The sequence below is a fragment of the Salmo trutta genome, chromosome 1 (genome assembly GCF_901001165.1).
Source record: "Salmo trutta chromosome 1, fSalTru1.1, whole genome shotgun sequence".
Classification (NCBI taxonomy): domain Eukaryota; kingdom Metazoa; phylum Chordata; class Actinopteri; order Salmoniformes; family Salmonidae; genus Salmo; species Salmo trutta.
The window spans coordinates 77,439,689-77,463,728 of NC_042957.1; the positions used below are offsets into that span (position 1 = coordinate 77,439,689).

The window sequence follows — 24,040 nt, forward strand, 5'->3', positions numbered from 1 at the left end:
CCATGATCTCCCCCCCTTACAGCCATGACCTCCCCTTACAGCCATGACCTCCCCCTTACAGCCATGACCCCCCCTTACAGCCATGACCCTCCCTTACAGCCATGACCCCCCCTTACAGCCATGACCTCCCCCCCTTACAGCCATGACCTCCGCCCCTTACAGCCATGACCTCCCCCTTACAGCCATGACCTCCCCCCCTTACAGCCATGACCTCCCCCTTACAGCCATGACCTCCCCCCCTTACAGCCATGACCTCCCCCCCTTACAGCCATGACTCCCCCCCTTACAGCCATTACCCTCCCCCCCCTTACAGCCATGACCTCCCCCCTTACAGCCATGACTCCCCCTTACAGCCATGACCTCCCCCCCTTACAGCCATGACCTCCCCCCCCTTACAGCCATGACCTCCCCCCCTTACAGCCATGACCTCCCCCCCTTACAGCCATGACCTCCCCCCCTTACAGCCATGACCTCCCACCTTACAGCCATGACTCCCCCCCTTACAGCCATGACCTCCCCCCCTTACAGCCATGACCTCCCACCTTACAGCCATGACTCCCCCCCTTACAGCCATGACCTCCCCCCCTTACAGCCATGACCCCCCCCTTACAGCCATGACCTCCCACCTTACAGCCATGACTCCCCCCCTTACAGCCATGACCTCCCCCCCTTACAGCCATGACCCCCCCCTTACAGCCATGACCTCCCCCTTACAGCCATGACCTCCCCCCACCTTACAGCCATGACCTCCCCCCCTTACAGCCATGACCCTCTCTTACAGCCATGACCTCCCCCCCTTACAGCCATGACCTCCCCCCCTTACAGCCATGACCTCCCCCACCTTACAGCCATGACCTCCCCCCCTTACAGCCATGACCTCCCCCCCTTACAGCCATGACCTCCCCCCCTTACAGCCATGACCTCCCCCCCTTACAGCCATGACCTCCCCCCCTTACAGCCATGATCTCCCCCCCTTACAGCCATGATCTCCCCCCCTTACAGCCATGATCTCCCCCCCTTACAGCCATGATCTCCCCCCCTTACAGCCATGATCTCCCCCCCTTACAGCCATGATCTCCCCCCTTACAGCCATGACCTCCCCCTTACAGCCATGACCTCCCCCCCTTACAGCCATGACCTCCCCCTTACAGCCATGATCTCCCCCCCTTACAGCCATGATCTCCCCCCCTTACAGCCATGATCTCCCCCCCTTACAGCCATGACCTCCCCCTTACAGCCATGACCTCCCCCCCTTACAGCCATGATCTCCCCCCCTTACAGCCATGATCTCCCCCCTTACAGCCATGATCTCCCCCCCTTACAGCCATGACCTCCCCCTTACAGCCATGACCTCCCCCCCTTACAGCCATGACCTACCCCCCTTACAGCCATGACCTCCCCCCCTTACAGCCATGACCCCCCCTTACAGCCATGACCTCCCCCCCTTACAGCCATGACCTCCCCCCCTTACAGCCATGACCTCCCCCCTTACAGCCATGACCTCCCCCCTTACAGCCATGATCTCCCCCCCTTACAGCCATGATCTCCCCCCCCTTACAGCCATGATATCCCCCCCTTACAGCCATGACCTCCTCTTTACAGCCATGATCTCCCCCCCTTACAGCCATGACCTCCCCCCCTTACAGCCATGATCTCCCCCCCTTACAGCCATGACCTCCTCTTTACAGCCATGATCTCCCCCCCTTACAGCCATGACCTCCCCCCCCTTACAGCCATGATCTCCCCCCTTACAGCCATGACCCCCTCTACCCCCTACCCATCTATCCCCGTTCATTATCTACCTCCACTACCCCTCTACCCTCACAGCCCACCTACTCCTCTACCCCCTCTGCCTCCTCTACCCCCTCTGCCTCCTCTACCCCCTCTGCCTCCTCTACCCCCTCTGCCCCCTCTACCCCCTCTGCCCCCTCTACCCCCTCTGCCTCCTCTACCCCCTCTGCCTCCTCTACCCCCTCTGCCTCCTCTACCCCCTCTGCCTCCTCTACCCCCTCTGCCTCCTCTACCCCCTCTGCCTCCTCTACCCCCTCTGCCTCCTCTACCCCCCCTATGCCTCCTCTACCCCCTCTGCCTCCTCTACCCCCTCTGCCTCCTCTAACCCCTCTGCCTCCTCTACCCCCTCTGCCCCCTCTACCCCCTCTGCCTCCTCTACCCCCTCTGCCTCCTCTACCTCCTTTACTTGGGGGGGGGGGGGGGTAGCTAGGCTACTGGTTAGAGCGTTGGACAAGTAACTGAAAGGTTGCAAGATCGAATCCCTGAGCTGACAAGGTAAAAAATCTGTCGTTCTGCCCCTGTTTCTTGGTAGGCCGTCATTGAAAATAAGACTTTGACTTGCCAGGTTAAAGGTAAAAATTAAAATAAAAAAATACCTCCTCTACCCCTCTCCTTTACCTACTCCACAAAAGCCACCATTGTTCCTAGTGCAGGAGGCAGAGAGCAGCAGTTAGGATCCGTCCCTAATGGCCCCCTATTCCCTATATAGTGCACTACTTAGGACCAGTGTCCATAGTCAAAAGTAGTGCACTAAATGGAGAATGGGGTGCAGACTTGCAGACCAAGGCAGAGTATGCCATGCCAACACAGGCCTGCTGGAATACCACAACACACAGTGGTTGGACAGCAGACTTAACATGCAAACCCAGCTCTCTCTACTAAAACTCTGCTCTTAAAAATCACACACTCTCTCTCTCCCTCCTCTTTCTCTCCTTTTTCTTTCCCTCCCCCCTCTCAATCTCTCTCTCTCTCTCTCTCTCTCTCTCTCCTCTGCCACCTCCCTCCTCTTTCTCTCCCTCTCCCCCTCTTTCCCTCCTCTTTCTCTCCCTCCCCCCTCTCAATCTCTCTCCCTCTCTCTCTCTTTCTCCTCTGCCACCTGCCCCTCTCTCCACTCTCCCTCCTCTTTCTCTCCCTCCTCCCACTCAATCTCTATCCCTCCCCCTCTCTCTCTCTCTCTCTCTCTCTCTCTCTCCTCTGCCACCTGCCCCTCTCTCCCTCCTCTTTCTCTCCCTCCTCCCTCTCAATCTCTCCCTCCCTCCTTCTCTCTCCTTCTCTCTCTCTCTCTCCTCTGCCACCTCCCTCCTCTTTCTCTCTCTCTTTCTCCCCTCCCTCCCTCTTTCCTCCTCCCAGCCACCTCTTCCTCTCCTCGCCGTGCCGCATCAGACATGGAGCAGGCCCGCCCCCAGACCAGCGGGGAGGAGGAGCTACAGCTGCAGCTGGCTCTGGCCATGAGCCGAGAGGAGAGTGAAAAGGTAACACACACACTCACACAGTACACACACACACACACACACTCACACAGTACACACTCACACAGTACACACACACACACAGTACACACACTCACACAGTACACACACACACACAGTACACACACTCACACAGTACACATACTCACACAGTACACACACTCACACAGTACACACACACACACAGTACACACACACACACACAGTACACACACTCACACAGTACACACACTCACACAGTACACACACTCACACAGTACACACACACACACACACACTCACACACTCACACAGTACACACACACACACACACAGTACACACACTCACACAGTACACACACTCACACAGTACACACACTCACACAGTACACACACTCACACACACACACACTCACACAGTACACACACACACACACAGTACACACACTCACACAGTACACACACACACACACAGTACACACACACACACACAGTACACACACTCACACAGTACACACACTCACACACACACACACACACACTGAACAAGAGGCACTGACACACTCTGACTACATGCAGTGTGAGAATGTTATGGACGTGGCTGCCTCCCTCCCACTCATACACACTCCCCTGCAGAGCTCAATCCCCCCCCCCCCCCCCCCCTCTCTCTGTCCTCTAAGTGTCATCCATTTCACTGAGCCTTTAATAGAAACCAATATCACCCCTCTCTCCTTGTGATGCGATCTATAACACCTGGCCAATCAAAGACACTGATACTCAGAGTTGGCTGCCGATCTGGCCAATTACAGAGTGCGATGCTGCAGAGTGATCCGCCTGCAGCTGTGCTGAGTGAATGAAGGACTGGACAGGGTGGAGCTATTGATCCACTGTTAGCTAGCCTGGTATTGATCCACTGTTAGCTAGCCTGGTATTGATGGCGCTGTTAGCTAGCCTGGTATTGATCCACTGTTAGCTAGCCTGGTATTGATGGCACTGTTAGCTAGCCTGGTATTGATCCACTGTTAGCTAGCCTGGTATTGATCCACTGTTAGCTAGCCTGGTATTGATGGCACTGAATGGCCTCTGTTTCTGTGTTGTTAGATGGTGCATACTGCACCGAGGCCTGGGACTAAAACACACAATCTCTTAGCTCCTTTTATAAAACACACACAATCTCTTAGCTCCTTTTGTAAAACACACAAAAACTCATCGTTGACTAACTTTATAAGCTGAATATTGGACAACTTTTACAGACTTTCAATTTCCAGTTGTTAGTCCAACTCCTAACACAGAACTTATTCAACTACTGGCCGTCGAGAGACAAATGATTTCAGTTTTTTTTTCCTACCCGTTAATTCATCCATGTAATTTATTGGCCAGAGTCCACTCACCTGGTGTCCCTGATCCCTGACTAGAAACAAATGAAAAGCAGAAGTGTTTTGAGTGCAGTTAGCCCTGCTAATAACACGACCCCCTTTAACACTCCAGCCTGCTCCCCCGGTGGACATTGATGAACAGACCCAGCTCCAGATCGCCCTGAGCCTCAGCAAGGAGGAAGCTCAGAAGGTACTGCTGAGATGTAGCCCCTCTAGCCCCCTGCATCCTCAACCCTAACTAGGGTTGTAAAAATCCAGAAACATTCCCAAAATTCCCAGAAGTCCCGGTTGGACATCTCTCTCCCTCTATATTCCCTCCTGATTCTGGGAATTCTTCAACTGGGATTTCTGGGAAATTAGGGAATTTCAGGAAAGTTACCAGATTTTTGCAATACTAAACCTAACCCTAACCAAACCATTTTACCTCCTGCTGCAAGCTCTTTCTCTGTCTCTTTGTCTCTCTCTCTCTCTCTCTTAGACCTGTGGGTCAAATGAGCTTTGACCCTGGTTCCTGAACAGCCAAGCAGCTTGCTGTGCTGCACCTTTTCTCTGGTCACAGATGGGATAAGGCTGCATCCTTCTGTTTCCACTAACCAATAGCACCATCTCCCTCTCTCTTTAGACCAATGGTATGAGATCCCGCCCTCTGACCTCTTCTGGTGTACACACCAATCCCTGTCTTGGGGAGGGGCAAAGAGGGCTTGCTTTCCATGCAATGTATCAACAATGGTGGCGTTCCAGGTCACCTATTTTGCACATCTCAGCAACCACATGATGTGATACAGCGTTCTTCTGAGATTCGCAGTGCGTCTGTAAAAAAGACCTGGAACTGCACCAATGTGAATATCAAGGCAGGTTAGGAAGTGTTTTTATTTATCCACCAACGACTGACTTGTATTTCCCCTTCTCCACTCCACCGATTGGCTCCCTTATAGCCGGCCTCGCCTCCTCCGGTTGCCTTGGATATGGATGAAGAGAGACAGCTCCAGATCGCCCTGAGCCTGAGCAAAGAGGAGCACCAGCAGGTAGTGCCCCTGGCCCTGTCCCAGATGGCATCCTAGTCACTATGTAGTGCACTGTGCTATAGTGGCCTGGTGGAACCAGCCTGATCTCGCCAGCTCACATTATGGCGGAGTAAGACAGAAACGTGAGTGCAGAGGTCAGACTGCTTGACCAGACTAGCCACATATGTCTCGGGCCCAAAGTAGTGCACTACATAGGGACTAGGTTTGGCCCACTGAGAGGGGAAGGTGGGGAGCATGTTCTCCCCCCCCCGTGTCTTTAACCCTTCTGGTCCTTCAGCTCTGCTCAACACCTCTCTGTCTTCCTTTCCGTCTGTCTGTCTGTCTGTCTGTCTGTCTGTCTGTCTGTCTGTCTGTCTGTCTGTCTGTCTGTCTGTCTGTCTGTCTGTCTGTCTGTCTTCCTTTCCTTCTGTCTGTCTGTCTGTCTGTCTGTCTGTCTGTCTGTCTGTCTTCCTTTCCTTCTGTCTGTCTTCCTTTCCGTCTGTCTGTCTGTCTGTCTGTCTGTCTGTCTGTCTGTCTGTCTGTCTGTCTGTCTGTCTGTCTTCCTTTCCTTCTGTCTGTCTTCCTTTCCTTCTGTCTGTCTGTCTGTCTGTCTGTCTGTCTGTCTGTCTGTCTGTCTGTCTGTCTGTCTGTCTTCCTTTCCTTCTGTCTGTCTGTCTGTCTGTCTGTCTGTCTGTCTGTCTGTCTGTCTGTCTGTCTGTCTGTCTGTCTGTCTGTCTGTCTGTCTTCCTTTCCTTCTGTCTGTCTGTCTGTCTGTCTGTCTGTCTGTCTGGCTGCTCATCACCGGGTCAATGGTTTACTCTCTAGACTGGGAACTCACTCTGCTTCTCGAGACTGGGAACTCACTCTGCTTCTCGAGACTGGGAACTCACTCTGCTTCTCGAGTCTGGGAACTCACTCTGCTTCTCGAGACTGGGAACTCACTCTGCTTCTCTAGACTGGGAACTCACTCTGCTTCTCTAGACTGGGAACTCACTCTGTTTCTCTAGACTGGGAACTCACTCTGCTTCTCTAGACTGGGAACTCACTCTGTTTCTCTAGACTGGGAACTCACTCTGCTTCTCTAGACTGGGAACTCACTCTGCTTCTCTAGACTGGGAACTCACTCTGTTTCTCTAGACTGGGAATTCACTCTGCTTCTCTAGACTGGGAATTCACTCTGCTTCTCTAGACTGGGAACTCACTCTGCTTCTCGAGACTGAACTCACTCTGCTTCTCGAGACTGGGAACTCACTCTGCTTCTCGAGACTGGGAACTCACTCTGCTTCTCGAGACTGGGAACTCACTCTGCTTCTCTCGACTGGGAACTCACTCTGCTTCTCTAGACTGGGAACTCACTCTGCTTCTCGAGACTGGGAACTCAATCTGCTTCTCGAGACTGGGAACTCACTCTGCTTCTCGAGACTGGGAACTCAATCTGCTTCTCGAGACTGGGAACTCACTCTGTTTCTCGAGACTGGGAACTCACTCTGCTTCTCGAGACTGGGAACTCACTCTGCTTCTCTAGACTGGGAACTCACTCTGCTTCTCTAGACTGGGAACTCACTCTGCTTCTCTAGACTGGGAACTCACTCTGCTTCTCTAGACTGGGAACTCACTCTGCTTCTCTCGACTGGGAACTCACTCTGCTTCTCTCGACTGGGAACTCACTCTGCTTCTCTCGACTGGGAACTCACTCTGCTTCTCTAGACTGGGAACTCACTCTGCTTCTCGAGACTGGGAACTCACTCTGCTTCTCTAGACTGGGAACTCACTCTGCTTCTCGAGACTGGGAACTCACTCTGCTTCTCGAGACTGAGAACTCACTCTGCTTCTCGAGACTGGGAACTCACTCTGCTTCTCGAGACTGGGAACTCACTCTGCTTCTCTAGACTGGGAACTCACTCTGTTTCTCTAGACTGGGAACTCACTCTGTTTCTCTAGACTGGGAACTCACTCTGTTTCTCTAGACTGGGAACTCACTCTGTTTCTCTAGACTGGGAACTCACTCTGTTTCTCTAGACTGGGAACTCACTCTGTTTCTCTAGACTGGGAACTCACTCTGCTTCTCGAGACTGGGAACCCACTCTGCTTTTCTCGACTGGGAACTCACTCTGCTTCTCTCGACTGGGAACTCACTCTGCTTCTCTCGACTGGGAACTCACTCTGCTTCTCTCGACTGGGAACTCACTCTGCTTCTCTAGACTGGGAACTCACTCTGCTTCTCGAGACTGGGAACTCAATCTGCTTCTCGAGACTGGGAACTCACTCTGCTTCTCGAGACTGGGAACTCAATCTGCTTCTCGAGACTGGGAACTCACTCTGCTTCTCGAGACTGGGAACTCACTCTGCTTCTCGAGACTGGGAACTCACTCTGCTTCTCGAGACTGGGAACTCACTCTGCTTCTCGAGACTGGGAACTCACTCTGCTTCTCGAGACTGGGAACTCACTCTGCTACTCTAGACTGGGAACTCACTCTGCTTCTCTAGACTGGGAACTCACTCTGCTTCTCTAGACTGGGAACTCACTCTGCTTCTCTAGACTGGGAACTCACTCTGCTGTGTTGTTGTGGTCCAGTAGTCTGTGTTGTTGTGGTCCAGTAGTCTGTGTTGTTGTAGTCTGTGTTGTTGTGGTCCAGTAGTCTGTGTTGTTGTAGTCTGTGTTGTTGTGGTCCAGTAGTCTGTGTTGTTGTGGTCTAGTAGTCTGTGTTGTTGTGGTCCAGTAGTCTGTGTTGTTGTGGTCCAGTAGTCTGTGTTGTTGTGGTCCAGTAGTCTGTGTTGTTGTGGTCCAGTAGTCTGTGTTGTTGTGGTCCAGTAGTCTGTGTTGTTGTGGTCCAGTAGTCTGTGTTGTTGTGGTCCAGTAGTCTGTGTTGTTGTGGTCCAGTAGTCTGTGTTGTCTAACCTTGCATTTCTGTTTTTTGTGACTGTTTCTCTGAGTTAGTATAGTGCGCTACTTTAGACCAGAGCCCTATTCCCTATATAGTGCACTACTTGAGACCAGAGCCCTATTCCCTACATATTGCTTTTGACCAGAGTCAAAGCACTACGTTTGTTCCCTCTATAGTGCCCTCTGGGTCCTGGTCCCATAATGCACTGTATATGGAAATAGGGGGCCATTTGGTAGACAGCAAGTGTGTGTGTTAGTGTGTGTGTTAGTGTGTGTGTTAGTGTTAGAATCAGTGAGCTTGTCTCCGAGCCATGTCATGCCTAACAGTGTCCATGTGTCTGTGTGTGTTGCCAGGAGCAACGGAGTCGCCAAGGAGACGAGTCGTTGCTCCAAAAAGCTCTGGAGGAGAGTAAACGAGAGGCGGCGTCTGGTGGAATTGGGGTAGGAACAGTTAACACACCGTACCACTATGTAACCTACAGTATATAACAGTTAACACACCGTACCACTATATAACCTACAGTATATAACAGTTAACACACCGTACCACTATATAACCTACAGTATATAACAGTTAACACACCGTACCACTATATAACCTACAGTATATAACAGTTAACACACCGTACCACTATATAACCTACAGTATATAACAGTTAACACACCGTACCACTATATAACCTACAGTATATAACAGTTAACACACCGTACCACTATATAACCTACAGTATATAACAGTTAACACACCGTACCACTATATAACCTACAGTATATAACAGTTAACACACCGTAACACTATATAACCTACAGTATATAACAGTTAACACACCGTACCACTATATAACCTACAGTATATAACAGTTAACACACCGTACCACTATATAACCTACAGTATATAACAGTTAACACACCATACCACTATATAACCTACAGTATATAACAGTTAACACACCGTACCACTATGTAACCTACAGTATATAACAGTTAACACACCGTACCACTCTATATAACCTACAGTATATAACAGTTAACACACCGTACCACTATATAACCTACAGTATATAACAGTTAACACACCGTACCACTATGTAACCTACAGTATATAACAGTTAACACACCGTACCACTATGTAACCTACAGTATATAACAGTTAACACACCGTACCACTATATAACCTACAGTATATAACAGTTAACACACCGTACCACTATATAACCTACAGTATATAACAGTTAACACACCGTACCACTATATAACCTACAGTATATAACAGTTAACACACCATACCACTATATAACCTACAGTATATAACAGTTAACACACCGTACCACTATGTAACCTACAGTATATAACAGTTAACACACCGTACCACTATATAACCTACAGTATATAACAGTTAACACACCGTACCACTATATAACCTACAGTATATAACAGTTAACACACCGTACCACTATATAACCTACAGTATATAACAGTTAACACACCGTACCACTATATAACCTACAGTATATAACAGTTAACACACCGTACCACTATCTAACCTACAGTATATAACAGTTAACACACCGTACCACTATATAACCTACAGTATATAACAGTTAACACACCGTACCACTATATAACCTACAGTATATAACAGTTAACACACCGTACCACTATATAACCTACAGTATATAACAGTTAACACACCGTACCACTATGTAACCTACAGTATATAACAGTTAACACACCGTACCACTATCTAACCTACAGTATATAACAGTTAACACACCGTACCACTATATAACCTACAGTATATAACAGTTAACACACCGTACCACTATATAACCTACAGTATATAACAGTTAACACACCGTACCACTATATAACCTACAGTATATAACAGTTAACACACCGTACCACTATATAACCTACAGTATATAACAGTTAACACACCGTACCACTATATAACCTACAGTATATAACAGTTAACACACCGTACCACTATATAACCTACAGTATATAACAGTTAACACACCGTACCACTATATAACCTACAGTATATAACAGTTAACACACCGTACCACTATCTAACCTACAGTATATAACAGTTAACGCACCGTACCACTATATAACCTACAGTAGTTTGACAGGTGCGTTGTTGGAGGTGTAGTCGTTGGTGTAGAGTGAGTTCAGTACAGGTGAGACTACGCATCGTTGTGGCGCTCCAGGTGCTGAGGGATAAAGAGTCTGAAAGGTCTTTTCCCAGCTTCACGTGTTGTGTCCTGTTGGTCAGGAAGTCAGTGATCCACTGGAAGATGCAGCTGGACACGTTCAGCTGGGAGAGTCTATCTTGTAGCAGTTCTGGGATGATGGTATTGAATGCAAAGCTAAAGTCCACCAACAATACCCTTGCATATGTCTCTGGGTTTCCCAGGTGTTTGAGGATGTAGTGTAGGACCATGTTCACAGTGTGGACCACAGACCTGGTAGCTCTGTAGGTGAACTGTAGTGGGTCGAGGTGATGGTTTAGAGATGGGACAGTACCTGGTAGCTCTGTAGGTGAACTGTAGTGGGTCGAGGTGATGGTTTAGAGATGGGACAGTACCTGGTAGCTCTGTAGGTGAACTGTAGTGGGTCGAGGTGATGGTTTAGAGATGGGACAGTACCTGGTAGCTCTGTAGGTGAACTGTAGTGGGTCGAGGTGAAGGTTTAGAGATGGGACAGTACCTGGTAGCTCTGTAGGTGAACTGGTGGTTGAATTAATCAGTGAAAACAGGGGAGAGCTGGTCAGCCCAGTTCTTAAGTGTGGCTGGAGAGACCTTGTCCGGGCCGGCAGGCTTCCTGCTGATCTGTTTCCTAAAGAGTCTTGACCTCCTGCCCCGTGACGACCAGGGGTGGGGGAAGGGGAGGGCAGACTGGGACTGGCTGGGGGAAGGAGGGGGGGTGAGAAGTTCCTGGGATGGCAGAAGGGTAAACGAGAAAGGAACCTGGAGGGGTGGGGGTGGGGGGGTGGGGTAGATGGGAGAGGGGGGGTGGGGGGGTGGGGGTGGGGGTGGGGTAGATGGGAGAGGGGGGGTGGGGGTGGGGTAGATGGGAGAGAGGGGGGTGGGGGTGGGGTAGATGGGAGAGGGGGGGTGGGGGTGGGGGTGGGGTAGATGGGAGAGAGGGGATGGGGGTGGGGTAGATGGGAGAGGGGGGGTGGGGGTTGGGGTAGATGGGAGAGAGGGGGGTGGGGGTGGGGTAAATGGGAGAGAGGGGTTGGTAAGGACAGTTATTGTCCTGGTGATTGAGGGGCCTTTGTGAGTCAAATCTGGAGTAGAACTGGTTTAGTTTATTGTGCAGTGAGGGATCGTCTGCTGCTGGAGGATTTTAAGGTTTCTAGTTTGTTTCCGTCCATGCCAGACAGATGAGTTGTTGTTGCTGGAGAACTGTTGCTCCAGCCTGTCTCTGTCTGGCTGACTTCATTCCTGACTGTATCTTTATCTTGGCCTCTCCATAGAGGACACTGGTCTTGCTCCTGTGGGCTTCCTCTTTGGCAGAGCGGAGAGCTCTGTGGGCTTCCTCTTTGGCAGAGCGGAGAGCTCTGTGGGCTTCCTCTTTGGCAGAGCGGAGAGCTCTGTGGGCTTCCTCTTTGGCAGAGCGGAGAGCTCTGTGGGCTTCCTATTTGGCAGAGCGGAGAGCCCTGTGGGCCTCCTCTTTGGCAGAGCGGAGAGCCCTGTGGGCCTCCTCTTTGGCAGAGCGGAGAGCCCTGTGGGCCTCCTCTTTGGCAGAGCGGAGAGCCCTGTGGGCCTCCTCTTTGGCACAGTGAAGAGCCCTAAGCTCACCAGTGAACAATGGCTTGTTGTTGCTGTGTGATAGAAGAGTCTTTGATGGTATGCAATTCTCCTCACATCCACTGATGTAGGTTGTGACCTTGTCTGTGTAGTCGTGTATGTTGGCATTGTTGTCCTTCAGTATGTTCCAATCCCTGGTGTCTTGGCACTCCTTTAACTCCCTAATGGCCTTGTCAGTCCATTTCCACACCGTATTTTTGACAGGCTTGCTGGTTTTTACATTCTGTCTGTGTGGGGGGGATGAGGTATAGCATCACATGGTCTGAGTTCCCCAAGGGAGCGTGGGGGACAGCCTGGTCTGAGCTCCCCAAGGGAGCGTGGGGGACAGCCTGGTCTGAGCTCCACAAGGGAGCGTGGGGGACAGCCTGGTCTGAGCTCCACAAGGGAGCGTGGGGGACAGCCTGGTCTGAGCTCCACAAGGGAGCGTGGGGGACAGCCTGGTCTGAGTTCCCCACGGGAGCGTGGGGGACAGCCTGGTCTGAGTTCCCCACGGGAGCGTGGGGGACAGCCTGGTCTGAGGTATAGCATCACATGGTCAACACTATAGTATTCTCCATATGGACAGTAACCATAACAGTCAACACTATAGTATTCTCCATATGGACAGTAACCAGAACAGTCAACACTATAGTATTCTCCATATGGACAGTAACCAGAACAGTCAACACTATAGTATTCTCCATATGGACAGTAACCAGAACAGTCAACACTATAGTATTCTCCATATGGACAGTAACCAGAACAGTCAACACTATAGTATTCTCCATATGGACAGTAACCAGAACAGTCAACACTATAGTATTCTCCATATGGACAGTAACCAGAACAGTCAACACTATAGTATTCTCCATATGGACAGTGGGGAGACAGTCAACACTATAGTATTCTCCATATGGACTGTAACCAGAACAGTCAACACACTCCTCTGTATGAGCTGTATAGCGCCGACATAGTTTTGGAGGCCATAGTAGAGAGTCAAAGCATAGGTAAGGCTAAAATATATGCTGAGATGTTATATCTTATAACTCCTATAACTATCCTCCTATCCTATAACTCCTATAACTCCTATAACTATCCCCCTATCCTATAACTCCTATAACTATCCCCCTATCCTATAACTCCTATAACTATCCCATAACTCCTATAACTATCCTCCTATCCTATAACTCCTATAACTATCCTCCTATCCTATAACTCCTATAACTATCCTATAACTCCTATAACTATCCTCCTGTCCTATAACTCCTATAAATATCCTATAACTCCTATAACTATCCCCCTATCCTATAACTCCTATAACTATCCCCCTATCCTATAACTCCTATAACTATCCCCCTATCCCATAACTCCTATAACTATCCCCCTATCCTATAACTCCTATAACTATCCCATAACTCCTATAACTATCCTCCTATCCCATAACTCCTATAACTATCCTCCTATCCTATAACTCCTATAACTATCCTCCTATCCTATAACTCCTATAACTCCTATAACTATCCTCCTATCCTATAACTCCTATAACTATCCTCCTATCCTATAACTCCTATAACTCCTATAACTATCCTCCTATCCTATAACTCCTATAACTATCCTCCTATCCTATAACTCCTATAACTCCTATAACTATCCTATAACTCCTATAACTATCCTCCTATCCTATAACTCCTATAACTCCTATAACTCCTATAACTATCCTCCTATCCTATAACTCCTATAACTATCCTCCTATCCTATAACTCCTATAACTATCCCCCTATCCTATAACTCCTATAACTCCTATAACTCCTATAACTATCCCCCTATCCTATAACTCCTATAACTATCCCCCTATCCTATAACTCCTATAACTATCCTATAACTCCTATAACTATCCTCCTATCCCAAAACTCCTATAACTATCCTCCTATCTTATAACTCCTATAACTATCCTCCTATCTTATAACCCATATGACTATGACTATAAGGCCCTGCAAAAGACTAGTGTCCTGTCCAGGGGTCAAGCTGCCTCCAACTACAGAAACAGAAGATTGGCTCCTGCTCTATAGGCCTCTCTGGCTGCTCCAAGGCTTACTTATTTAATGATTAGAACCTACTTGTTGTTTCTCTGTGGATAGTCTGCTATGATGGACCTGGTGGAGGTGTTTGCTGTGTCGTCTGAGGTGCCTCCTAGTGCTAGTGCCAACTCCTGGAACCTGCCAGGGGGGAACGTCCGCACCCCTCTCCACCACCCCCTCCCCCAGGCCCAGGCTGCTGCTGGGCCTGGTCACCTGCCTGGTTCTGGGGCAGCCTCCGACCCCTGGGACTCACTGGGTAAGAGCTGCTCCAAGCCTCTAAAGAGCTTGAACTCTAACAGCCGGTCCCAATTCACTCCCTAACCCTTCCCCTTGGCCCTACCTCTTCCTCCGATGACTGCAGATCTGAAGGGTCTGGATCATAGACATCTATTGGTCTGGATATGAGTACACAGTGTAGTTAGGGCCAAGTGGAAAGGGAGAGGGCCATGGGGGGGAAGGGATAGGGCCATGGGGGGGAAGGGATAAGGCCATGGGGGGGAAGGGATAGGGCCATGGGGGGGGAAGGGATAGGGCCATGGGGGGGGAAGGGATAGGGCCATGGGGGGGAAGGGATAGGGGAAGGGATAGGGCCATGGGGGGGAAGGGATAGGGCCAGGGGGAAGGGATAGGGCCATGGGGGGGAAGGGATAGGGCCATGGGGGGGAAGGGATAGGGCCAGGGGGGGAAGGGATAGGGCCATGGGGGGGAAGGGATAGGGCCATGGGGGGGAAGGGATAGGGCCATGGGGGGGAAGGGATAGGGCCATGGGGGGGAAGGGATAGGGCCATGGGGGGGAAGGGATAGGGCCATGGGGGGGAAGGATAGGGCCAGGGGGGGAAGGGATGGGGCCAGGGGGGGAAGGGATAGGGCCATGGGGGGGAAGGGATAGGGCCATGGGGGGGAAGGGATAGGGCCATGGGGGGGAAGGGATAGGGCCAGGGGGGGAAGGGATAGGGCCAGGGGGGGGAAGGGATAGGGCCATGGGGGGGAAGGGATAGGGCCATGGGGGGGAAGGGGGATAGGGCCATGGGGGGGAAGGGGGATAGGGCCATGGGGGGGAAGGGATAGGGCCATGGGGGGGAAGGGGGATAGGGCCATGGGGGGGAAGGGATAGGGCCATGGGGGGGAAGGGATAGGGCCATGGGGGGGAAGGGATAGGGCCATGGGGGGGAAGGGATAGGGCCATGGGGGGGATAGGATAGGGCCATGGGGGGGAAGGGATAGGGCCATGGGGGGGAAGGGATAGGGCCATGGGGGGGAAGGGATAGGGCCATGGGGGGGAAGGGATAGGGCCAGGGGGAGGGGATAGGGCCATGGGGGGGAAGGGATAGGGCCATGGGGGGGAAGGGATAGGGCCATGGGGGGGAAGGGATAGGGCCAAGTGGAAAGGGATAGGGCCATGGGGGGGAAGGGATAGGGCCATGGGGGGGAAGGGATAGGGCCATGGGGGGAAGGGATAGGGGAAGGGATAGGGCCAAGTGGAAAGGGATAGGGCCATGGGGGGGAAGGGATAGGGCCATGGGGGGAAGGGATAGGGCCATGGGGGGAAGGGATAGGGGAAGGGATAGGGCCAAGTGGAAAGGGATAGGGCCATGGGGGGGAAGGGATAGGGCCATGGGGGGAAGGGATAGGGGAAGGGATAGGGCCAGGGCCAGGTGTGGAAGGGGGATAGGATAGGGCCAGGGGGAGGGGATAGGGCCGGGGGGGAAGGGATAGGGCCAGGGGGGGATGGTGAGTGAATTGGGACTGTATCCACATTATACTGCACTTATTGTCTTCAGTCAGCACTGACTCATTAATACAGTTATAGTCTACTGTCTGCCCTCCAGCATTATCCAAGCATTATCTCTCTCTCTCTCTGCTCACCACTCATACTGTACTGTCTACCCTCCAGCATTATCTCTCTCTGCTCACCACTCATACTGTACTGTCTACCCTCCAGCATTATCTCTCTCTGCTCACCACTCATACTGTACTGTCTACCCTCCAGCATTATCTCTCTCTGCTCACCACTCATACTGTACTGTCTGTCCTCCAGCATTATCTCTCTCTCTGCTCACCACTCATACTGTACTGTCTGCCCTCCAGCATTATCTCTCTCTCTGCTCACCACTCATACTGTACTGTCTGCCCTCCAGCATTATCTCTCTCTCTGCTCACCACTCATACTGTACTGTCTGCCCTCCAGCATTATCTCTCTCTCTGCTCACCACTCATACTGTACTGTCTACCCTCTAGCATTATCTCTCTCTCTGCTCACCACTCATACTGTACTGTCTGCCCTCCAGCATTATCTCTCTCTCTGCTCACCACTCATACTGTACTGTCTGCCCTCCATCATTATCTCTCTCTCTGCTCACCACTCATACTGTACTGTCTGCCCTCCAGCATTATCTCTCTCTCTGCTCACCACTCATACTGTACTGTCTGCCCTCCAGCATTATCTCTCTCTGCTCACCACTCATACTGTACTGTCTGCCCTCCAGCATTATCTCTCTCTCTGCTCACCACTCATACTGTACTGTCTGCCCTCCAGCATTATCTCTCTCTCTGCTCACCACTCATACTGTACTGTCTGCCCTCCAGCATTATCTCTCTCTCTGCTCACCACTCATACTGTACTGTCTACCCTCTAGCATTATCTCTCTCTCTGCTCGCCACTCATACTGTACTGTCTGCCCTCCAGCATTATCTCTCTCTCTGCTCACCACTCATACTGTACTGTCTGCCCTCCAGCATTATCTCTCTCTCTGCTCACCACTCATACTGTACTGTCTACCCTCCAGCATTATCTCTCTCTCTGCTCACCACTCATACTGTACTGTCTGCCCTCCAGCATTATCTCTCTCTCTGCTCACCACTCATACTGTACTGTCTGCCCTCCAGCATTATCTCTCTCTCTGCTCACCAGTCATACTGTACTGTCTGCCCTCCAGCATTATCTCTCTCTCTGCTCACCACTCATACTGTACTGTCTGCCCTCCAGCATTATCTCTCTCTCTGCTCACCACTCATACTGTACTGTCTGCCCTCCAGCATTATCTCTCTCTCTGCTCACCACTCATACTGTACTGTCTGCCCTCCAGCATTATCTCTCTCTCTCTTTGCTCACCACTCATACTGTACTGTCTGCCCTCCAGCATTATCTCTCTCTCTCTCTTTGCTCACCACTCATACTGTACTGTAAGCCAATAATCAATTGATTACACAATGTATTCCAGGCTCTGGTAGTTATTCTCTTACCAATAGACACCCTCATATTAAAGAAAACTGTGAAACAGTTAGTAAATAATAATGTTAATAAAGCTCTATGTAGCTATAATGTAATGTTTATGATCTGTTATAGACGTGTAATAATGTAAATCCTTACCCTGTCCTGTTACTGCAGTGGAGGCTCGCTCCACCCCCGCTGTGATAGAGTCTCCCTGGATGGTTCCTCCCACCTACGGTAGCCCCGCCCCTCCTTGGGAGCGTAGCCTGTCCCCTCCGGACCCCTGGGAGACCCCGGGGGTAGTAGACCCATTCTCTATCCCAGATGCTCTTCGAACTGGCAGCCCTACAGGTGACTGGTTATCTCTGGCTCCCTATGACAGACAGACAGACAGACAGACAGACAGACAGACAGACAGACAGACAGACAGACAGACAGACAGACAGACAGACAGACAGTAAGATATTTATGTACGGGCAGAAGCATACAGTACCTTCGGAAAGTATTCCGACCCCTTGACTTTGACTTTTTCCACATTTTGTTAGGTTACAGCCTTATTCTAAAATTGATTAAAAAAAAAACATCTCATCAATGTACACACAATACCCCATAAAGACAAAACAAAAACCGTTTTTTAGAAATATCACATTTACATACAGTACAAGTCAAAAGTTTGCAAATAGTCCAGGTAGGCATTTGATTAGCTGTTCAGCAATCTTATGGCTTGGCGGTAGAAGCTGTTAAGGAGCCTTTTGGACCTAGACTTGGCGCTCCGGTACCGCTTGCTGTGTGGTAGTAGAGAGAACAGTCTATGACTGGGGTGGCTGGAGTCTTTGACAATTTTTAGGGCCTTCCTCTGACACCGCCTGGTGTAGAGGTCCTGGATGGCAGGAAGCTTGGCCCCAGTGATGTACTGGGCCGTTCGCACTACCCTCTGAATGCCTTGAGGTCGGAGGCTGAGCAGTTGCCGTACCAGGCAGTGATGCAACCGGTCAGGATGCTCTTGACGGTGCAGCTGTAGAACTTTGAGGCTCTGAGGACCCATGCCAAATCTTTTCAGTTTCCTGAGGGGGAATAGGCTTTATCGTGCCCTCTTTACGACTGTCTTGGTGTGTTTGGACCATGATAGTTTGTTGGTGATGTGGACACCAAGGAACTTGAAGCTCTCAACCTGCTCCACTACAGCCCCGTCGATGAGAATGGGGGCGTGCTTGGTCCTCCTTTTCCTGTAGTCCACAATCATCTCCTTTGTCTTGATCACATTAAGGGAAAGGTTGTTGTCCTGGCACCACACGGCCAGGTCTCTGACTTCCTCCCGATATGCTGTCTCGTCGTTGTCGGTGACCAGGCCAACCACTGTTGTGTTGTCGGCAAACGTAATGATGGTGTTGGAGTCGTGCCTGGCCATGCAGTCGTGGGTGAACAGGGAGTACTACAGGAGAGGACTGAGCCCCTGATGGGCCCCCATGTTGAGGATCAGCGGGGCAGATGTTACCTACCCTTACCACCTGGGGGCGGCCCTTCAGGAAGTCCAGGATCCAGTTGCAGAGGGAGGTGTTTTGTCCTAGGGTCCTTAGCTTAGTGATGAGCTTTGAGGGCACTATGGTGTTGAACGCTGAGCTGTAGTCAATGAATAGCATTCTCACATTGGTGTTCCTTTTGTCAAGGTGGGAAAGGGCAGTGTTGAGTGCAATAGAGATTGCATCATCTGTGGATCTGTTGTGGCGGTATGCAAATTGGAGTGAGTCTAGGGTTTCTGGGATAATGGTGTTGTGAGTCATGACCAGCCTTTCAAAGCACTTCATGGCTACAGATGTGAGTGCTAAGGGTCGGTATTAATTTAGGTAGGTTATCTTAGTGTTCTTGGGCACAGGGACTATGGTGGTCTGCTTGAAACATGTTGGTATTACAGACTCAATCAGGGACAGGTTGAAAATGTCAGTGTAGTAACCAAAAAAAGTGTTTAAGAAATCAAAGTAGTCACCCTTTGCCTTGATGACAGTTTTGCACACTCTTGGCATTCTCTCAACCAGCTTCATGAGGAATGCTTTTCCAACAGTCTTGAAGGAGTTCCCACATATGCTGCTTTTCCTTCACTCCAACTCATCCCAAGCCATCTCAATTGGGTTGAGGTCGGGTGATTGTGGAGGCCAGGTCATCTGATGCAGCGATTACAGCCTCGATTCTTCTTAGGTATGATACTACAAGCTTGGCACACCTGTATTTGGGGAGCACTGCAGCACAGCTATTTTCAGGTCTCTCCAGAGATGTTCGATTGGGTTCAAGTCCGAGCTCTGGCTGGGCCACTCAAGGACATTCAGATGCATGTCCCGAAGCCACTCCTGTGTTGTCTTGGCTGTGTGGTTAGGTTCATTGTCCTGTTGGAAGGTGAACCTTCGCCCCAGTCTGAGGTCCTAAGCTCTCTGGAGCAGGTTTTCATCAAGCATCTCTCTGTACTTTTCTCCGTTCATCTTTGCCTCGATCCTGACTAGTCTCCCAGTCCCTGCCTCTGAAAAACATCCCCACAGCTTGATGCTGCCAACACCATGGTTCACCGTAGGGAGGGTGCCAGGTTTCCTCCAGACGTGACGCTTGGCATTCAGGGCAAAGAATTTAATCTTGGTTTCATCAGACCAGATAATCTTCTTTCTCATTGTCTGAGAGTCTTTAGGTGTCTTTTGGGAAACTCCAAGCGGGCTGTCATGTGCCTTTTACTGAGGAGTTGCTTCCATCTGGCCACTCTAACATAAAGGCCTGATTGGTGGAGTGCTGCAGAGATTGTTGTCCTTCTGGAAGGTTCTCCCATCTCCACAGAGGAACTCTGGAGGTCTGTCAGTGACCATCGGGTTCTTGGTCACCACCCTGACCAAGGTCCTTCTCCCCTGATTGTTCAGTTTGGCCGGGCGGCCAGCTCTAGGAAGAGTCTTAGTGGTTCCAAACTACTTCCATTTAAGAGTAATGGAGGCCACGGTTTTCTTGCGGACCTTTAATACCGCAGAATTTGGTACCCTTCCCCAGATCTGTGCTCCACACATTTCTGTCTCTGAGCTCTACGGACAATTCCTTCGACCTCATGGCTTGGTTCTTGTTCTGACATGCACTGTCAACTGTGGGACCTTATATAGACAGGTGTCTGCCTTTCCAAATCATGTCCAATCAATTGAATTTACCACAGGTGGACTCCAATCAAGTTGTAGAAACATCTCAAGGATGACCAATGGAAACAGGATGCACCTGAGCTCAATTTCATGTCTCATAGCAAAGGGTCTGAATACTTATTTACATAAATATATCATTTAAAAAATATATATATATACATTTGCTAAAATTTCAAAACATTAAGGCTGTAATTTAACAAAATGTGTAAAAGATCAAGGGGTCTGAATACTTTCCGAAGGCACAGTATATTTCTAAACATATTTGAACATTTAAACATATTTTTTAAAACATTTTATTTTACCTTTATTTATACAGGTTTATTCTCATTGAGATAAATATCTCTTTTCCAAGAGAGACCTAGTCCAATATATTTATTTACTGTCCATTAGATGGTGACTTGTTTGACGAGGCGATGGACGGAGGTCATTTCAGCCTGAACAGTCGAGGTGAGGGTGAGGGCAGCCCGGAGCTGTTTGATCTGTCTCGTATAGGGGAAAGTCTGGGGGTCCCCAGCCCTCGGACCTGCCGGACCCCTGAATCCTTCCTGGGGCCCACAGGGGCCTCCCTGGTCAATCTGGACAGCCTGATACCAGCCAACCCCCCAGCCAAGACCAAGAACCCATTTCTCTCAGGTGAACACAGTCAATCATATCCCTGCTCTACAGCAAACCATGTACCCCATCCAATTTACAAGTAAAGTGCTACTCAGTCACTTACTCAGACCTGGGGCAATTGCAGGTTGAAGATTGCACTTTTGGGACTATTCCATTGATCCTATCGCAGCTTACTGGACAAACGTAATAATTAAGCGCAGGTTAAGTATTTAAATATTTAACGTGTAATGGTTAAAAGTGCTCCTACTGACTTTCTCTCTGCCCCCCCCCTCTTGCTCCCCTATCTCCTTCCCCCCTCCAGGTCTGAGTACTCCATCTCCCCTCAATCCGTTCCAGAGTGAACAGTCTCGTCTCACCCTGAATCAGATGCGTCCCAGCTCCACGTCCCCCGTCCCCCCCTCCGGTCCTCCCTCCCTGCCCTACAGTGCTTCTCTGCCCCTGCCCGCCAGCCACCAGCCGGCCAGCCTGCCCTCCTCCCTCACCCAGCCCACCCATGGAGCCCTGGACATACCTGGGCTGCCACAGCCTCTGTTACCTCTTTCCTCCATCTCGTCTCTGGGAGAGCAGCACAGTCAGAATCCCTTCCTATGATGTCTGTCCAGCTGAACTGAACCCCTAAGATGGAAGATAGACCAACACCAACTTCTGCCATGCGCAGTAGATCACCTGCTGGGTGTCCACGAGCGGTGTCCTGCTGGGTGTCCACGAGCGGTGTCCTGCTGGGTGTCCACGAGCGGTGTCCTGCTGGGTGTCCACGAGCGGTGTCCTGCTGGGTGTCCACGAGCGGTGTGTCCTGCTGGGTGTCCACGAGCGGTGTCCTGCTGGGTGTCCTCGAGCGGTGTGTCCTGCTGGGTGTCCACGAGCGGTGTCCTGCTGGGTGTCCACGAGCGGTGTCCTGCTGGGTGTCCTCGAGCGGTGACGATTCAACATGTGGAATTGTCGAGAACTGAATAGAAAACGACGGCCGATGTTTTGTAGTCAGATGTGATAGGACGCCCACCCGCTGTCCCACCCGCTGTCCCACCCGCTGTCGCACGGCCGGCCTTCATGTTGGTCTGTCTGTCCTCTAACTCTGCTGGATGGAACAGAGACAATAGAAATGACTCTTATTAGGTTGTTTTCTGTCAATCTAACCTCAAAACTCAACAACTGGAATTCAGACTGAACGGAAATCCCCTTAAGTTGTTATTCTGTTGTTGTTTTTCTATGGGCTATAGTCCTGTAACCCTTAGCTTGCTGCCTCTGCTACTGCGTCTGCTACGACCTGCTCTACGCTTTAACCACAACCTGTCCTGTTACTCCTCTCTGCTGAAGGGAGTGATGGAGGAGGAACGAGAGGTAGAAAGAGAATATGGCCAGAACGTGTTTAGGTCTATAGTAACCTAATCCTAAACCATGACAGATACTGTACATACACGCCGATGCCCAAGCTCATCCTCCGCTATAGGAAGCACAGCAGGTGAAGACGTTTCCATGTTAAAGTAATTAGCAATACTTTACAGATGAGTGTGTCTGCACTAACCTGGTCTCAGATCTGTTTGTGTTGTCCTGCCAACTCCTATGGGTCATTGGCTATACAGCAGAAACAGATCTGGGATCAGGTTAGTTAACTGCTGTTCCAACGGCTTCTTACCTAGTCACATGCCCCGCCCACTCTGCTGCATACTTTAGTTTGATTGGCTCCTCACTGTTGCTCCTGATCCAGCACTGAACTGATTGTACACCAGATATGCCTGCTTATCTCTCCGACCGACGGACCACAATGCACTTTGACAGGACGCTCACTGTTCCTGCCGCACTGCTCTATGCTGTTTGGTCGGTCCCCTCTCTGGACTGCTTTCATTGGTTGGCTCTTTCCCTCCTATTATCTCTCCCATGATGCCCCAGGGGATAACTCAGACAAGTCTGTTCAGGAGGATGTAACGTTACAGAATGCTCAGATAGAAATGTATCATGTAGAACAGATATGATTATCTGCCAGATAGAATAGGGGAAGCGTGTCGGCTCTATTCAATCTATTTCTATCTGTTCAGAATGTTTCCCAGCACAGACAGAAATGTATCATATAGAACAGATATGATTGTCTACCAGATTGAAGAGAGCCGACACACTTACCTTATTCTATCTGCAAAAGTTCAGAATGATTCCTAGCACCGACTACAACTCTGATTTCTGAGAACGGGCATAGAACATTCCACGCCGATTGATGAGACGCCAGCCAATCCCCATCCACATAATGAACACTGAGTTTTAAGTTTCCTTTTTGTTGCATTGGTCCTAGTAAGGCTCAGTCTGACTGAGTTGTAAGGGTGGTTTGCTGTTGGAATGGAGCTGTGGTGATGGTGAGAGAGATTCGAAGGTAGTTCTATTGAGGGAGAACTGAATGAAATCTGCTTTTCAAGAGACCGGAACCACTGCAGGATTCACTACAGGGGGCAAATCCTAACGCTCTCACTTCAAGTTGAGTTTTGCGTTGATGTCAATGGGAGAAGTGGAAATTCAATTGCAGTGGAAGTTGGGAAGCTCGCATTCGACCCTATTAGCAACGCAACATATTAGAAGAATGTATGAATTGATATCATGATTATTTTCTCCCTCTCATTGCTCAATCATTACTTGTGAAACACTGATTGTCATCATCAAATATAAGGGTATAATGAACTAATAACACCACCTGG

At 50.2% G+C, this 24,040-nt stretch overlaps 1 protein-coding gene and 1 long non-coding RNA gene across 3 annotated transcripts in view; both read left to right on the plus strand.

Moving 5' to 3' along the window:
- The window catches only part of LOC115208235 (epsin-3), a 41,780-nt gene extending 17,745 nt beyond the window's left edge, over positions 1-24,035 (plus strand). The window contains exons 6-13 of one of the 2 annotated variants that reach the window (XM_029776125.1): positions 3,142-3,263; positions 4,728-4,805; positions 5,551-5,640; positions 8,858-8,944; positions 14,439-14,634; positions 17,767-17,940; positions 21,138-21,380; positions 21,664-24,035. In XM_029776125.1, coding sequence (XP_029631985.1) covers positions 3,142-3,263; positions 4,728-4,805; positions 5,551-5,640; positions 8,858-8,944; positions 14,439-14,634; positions 17,767-17,940; positions 21,138-21,380; positions 21,664-21,953 — 1,280 coding nt within the window. In that variant the 3' untranslated portion in view covers positions 21,954-24,035. The remainder of the gene's footprint in view (positions 1-3,141; positions 3,264-4,727; positions 4,806-5,550; positions 5,641-8,857; positions 8,945-14,438; positions 14,635-17,766; positions 17,941-21,137; positions 21,381-21,663) is intronic. The other variant, XM_029776134.1, reaches the window with a different exon arrangement.
- LOC115208263 (uncharacterized) lies at positions 10,951-11,261 on the plus strand. Its single transcript, XR_003881130.1, has 2 exons — positions 10,951-10,986; positions 11,048-11,261. It is a non-coding gene; the product is annotated as an uncharacterized LOC115208263 (long non-coding RNA).
- Positions 24,036-24,040: the final 5 nt, after the last annotated feature.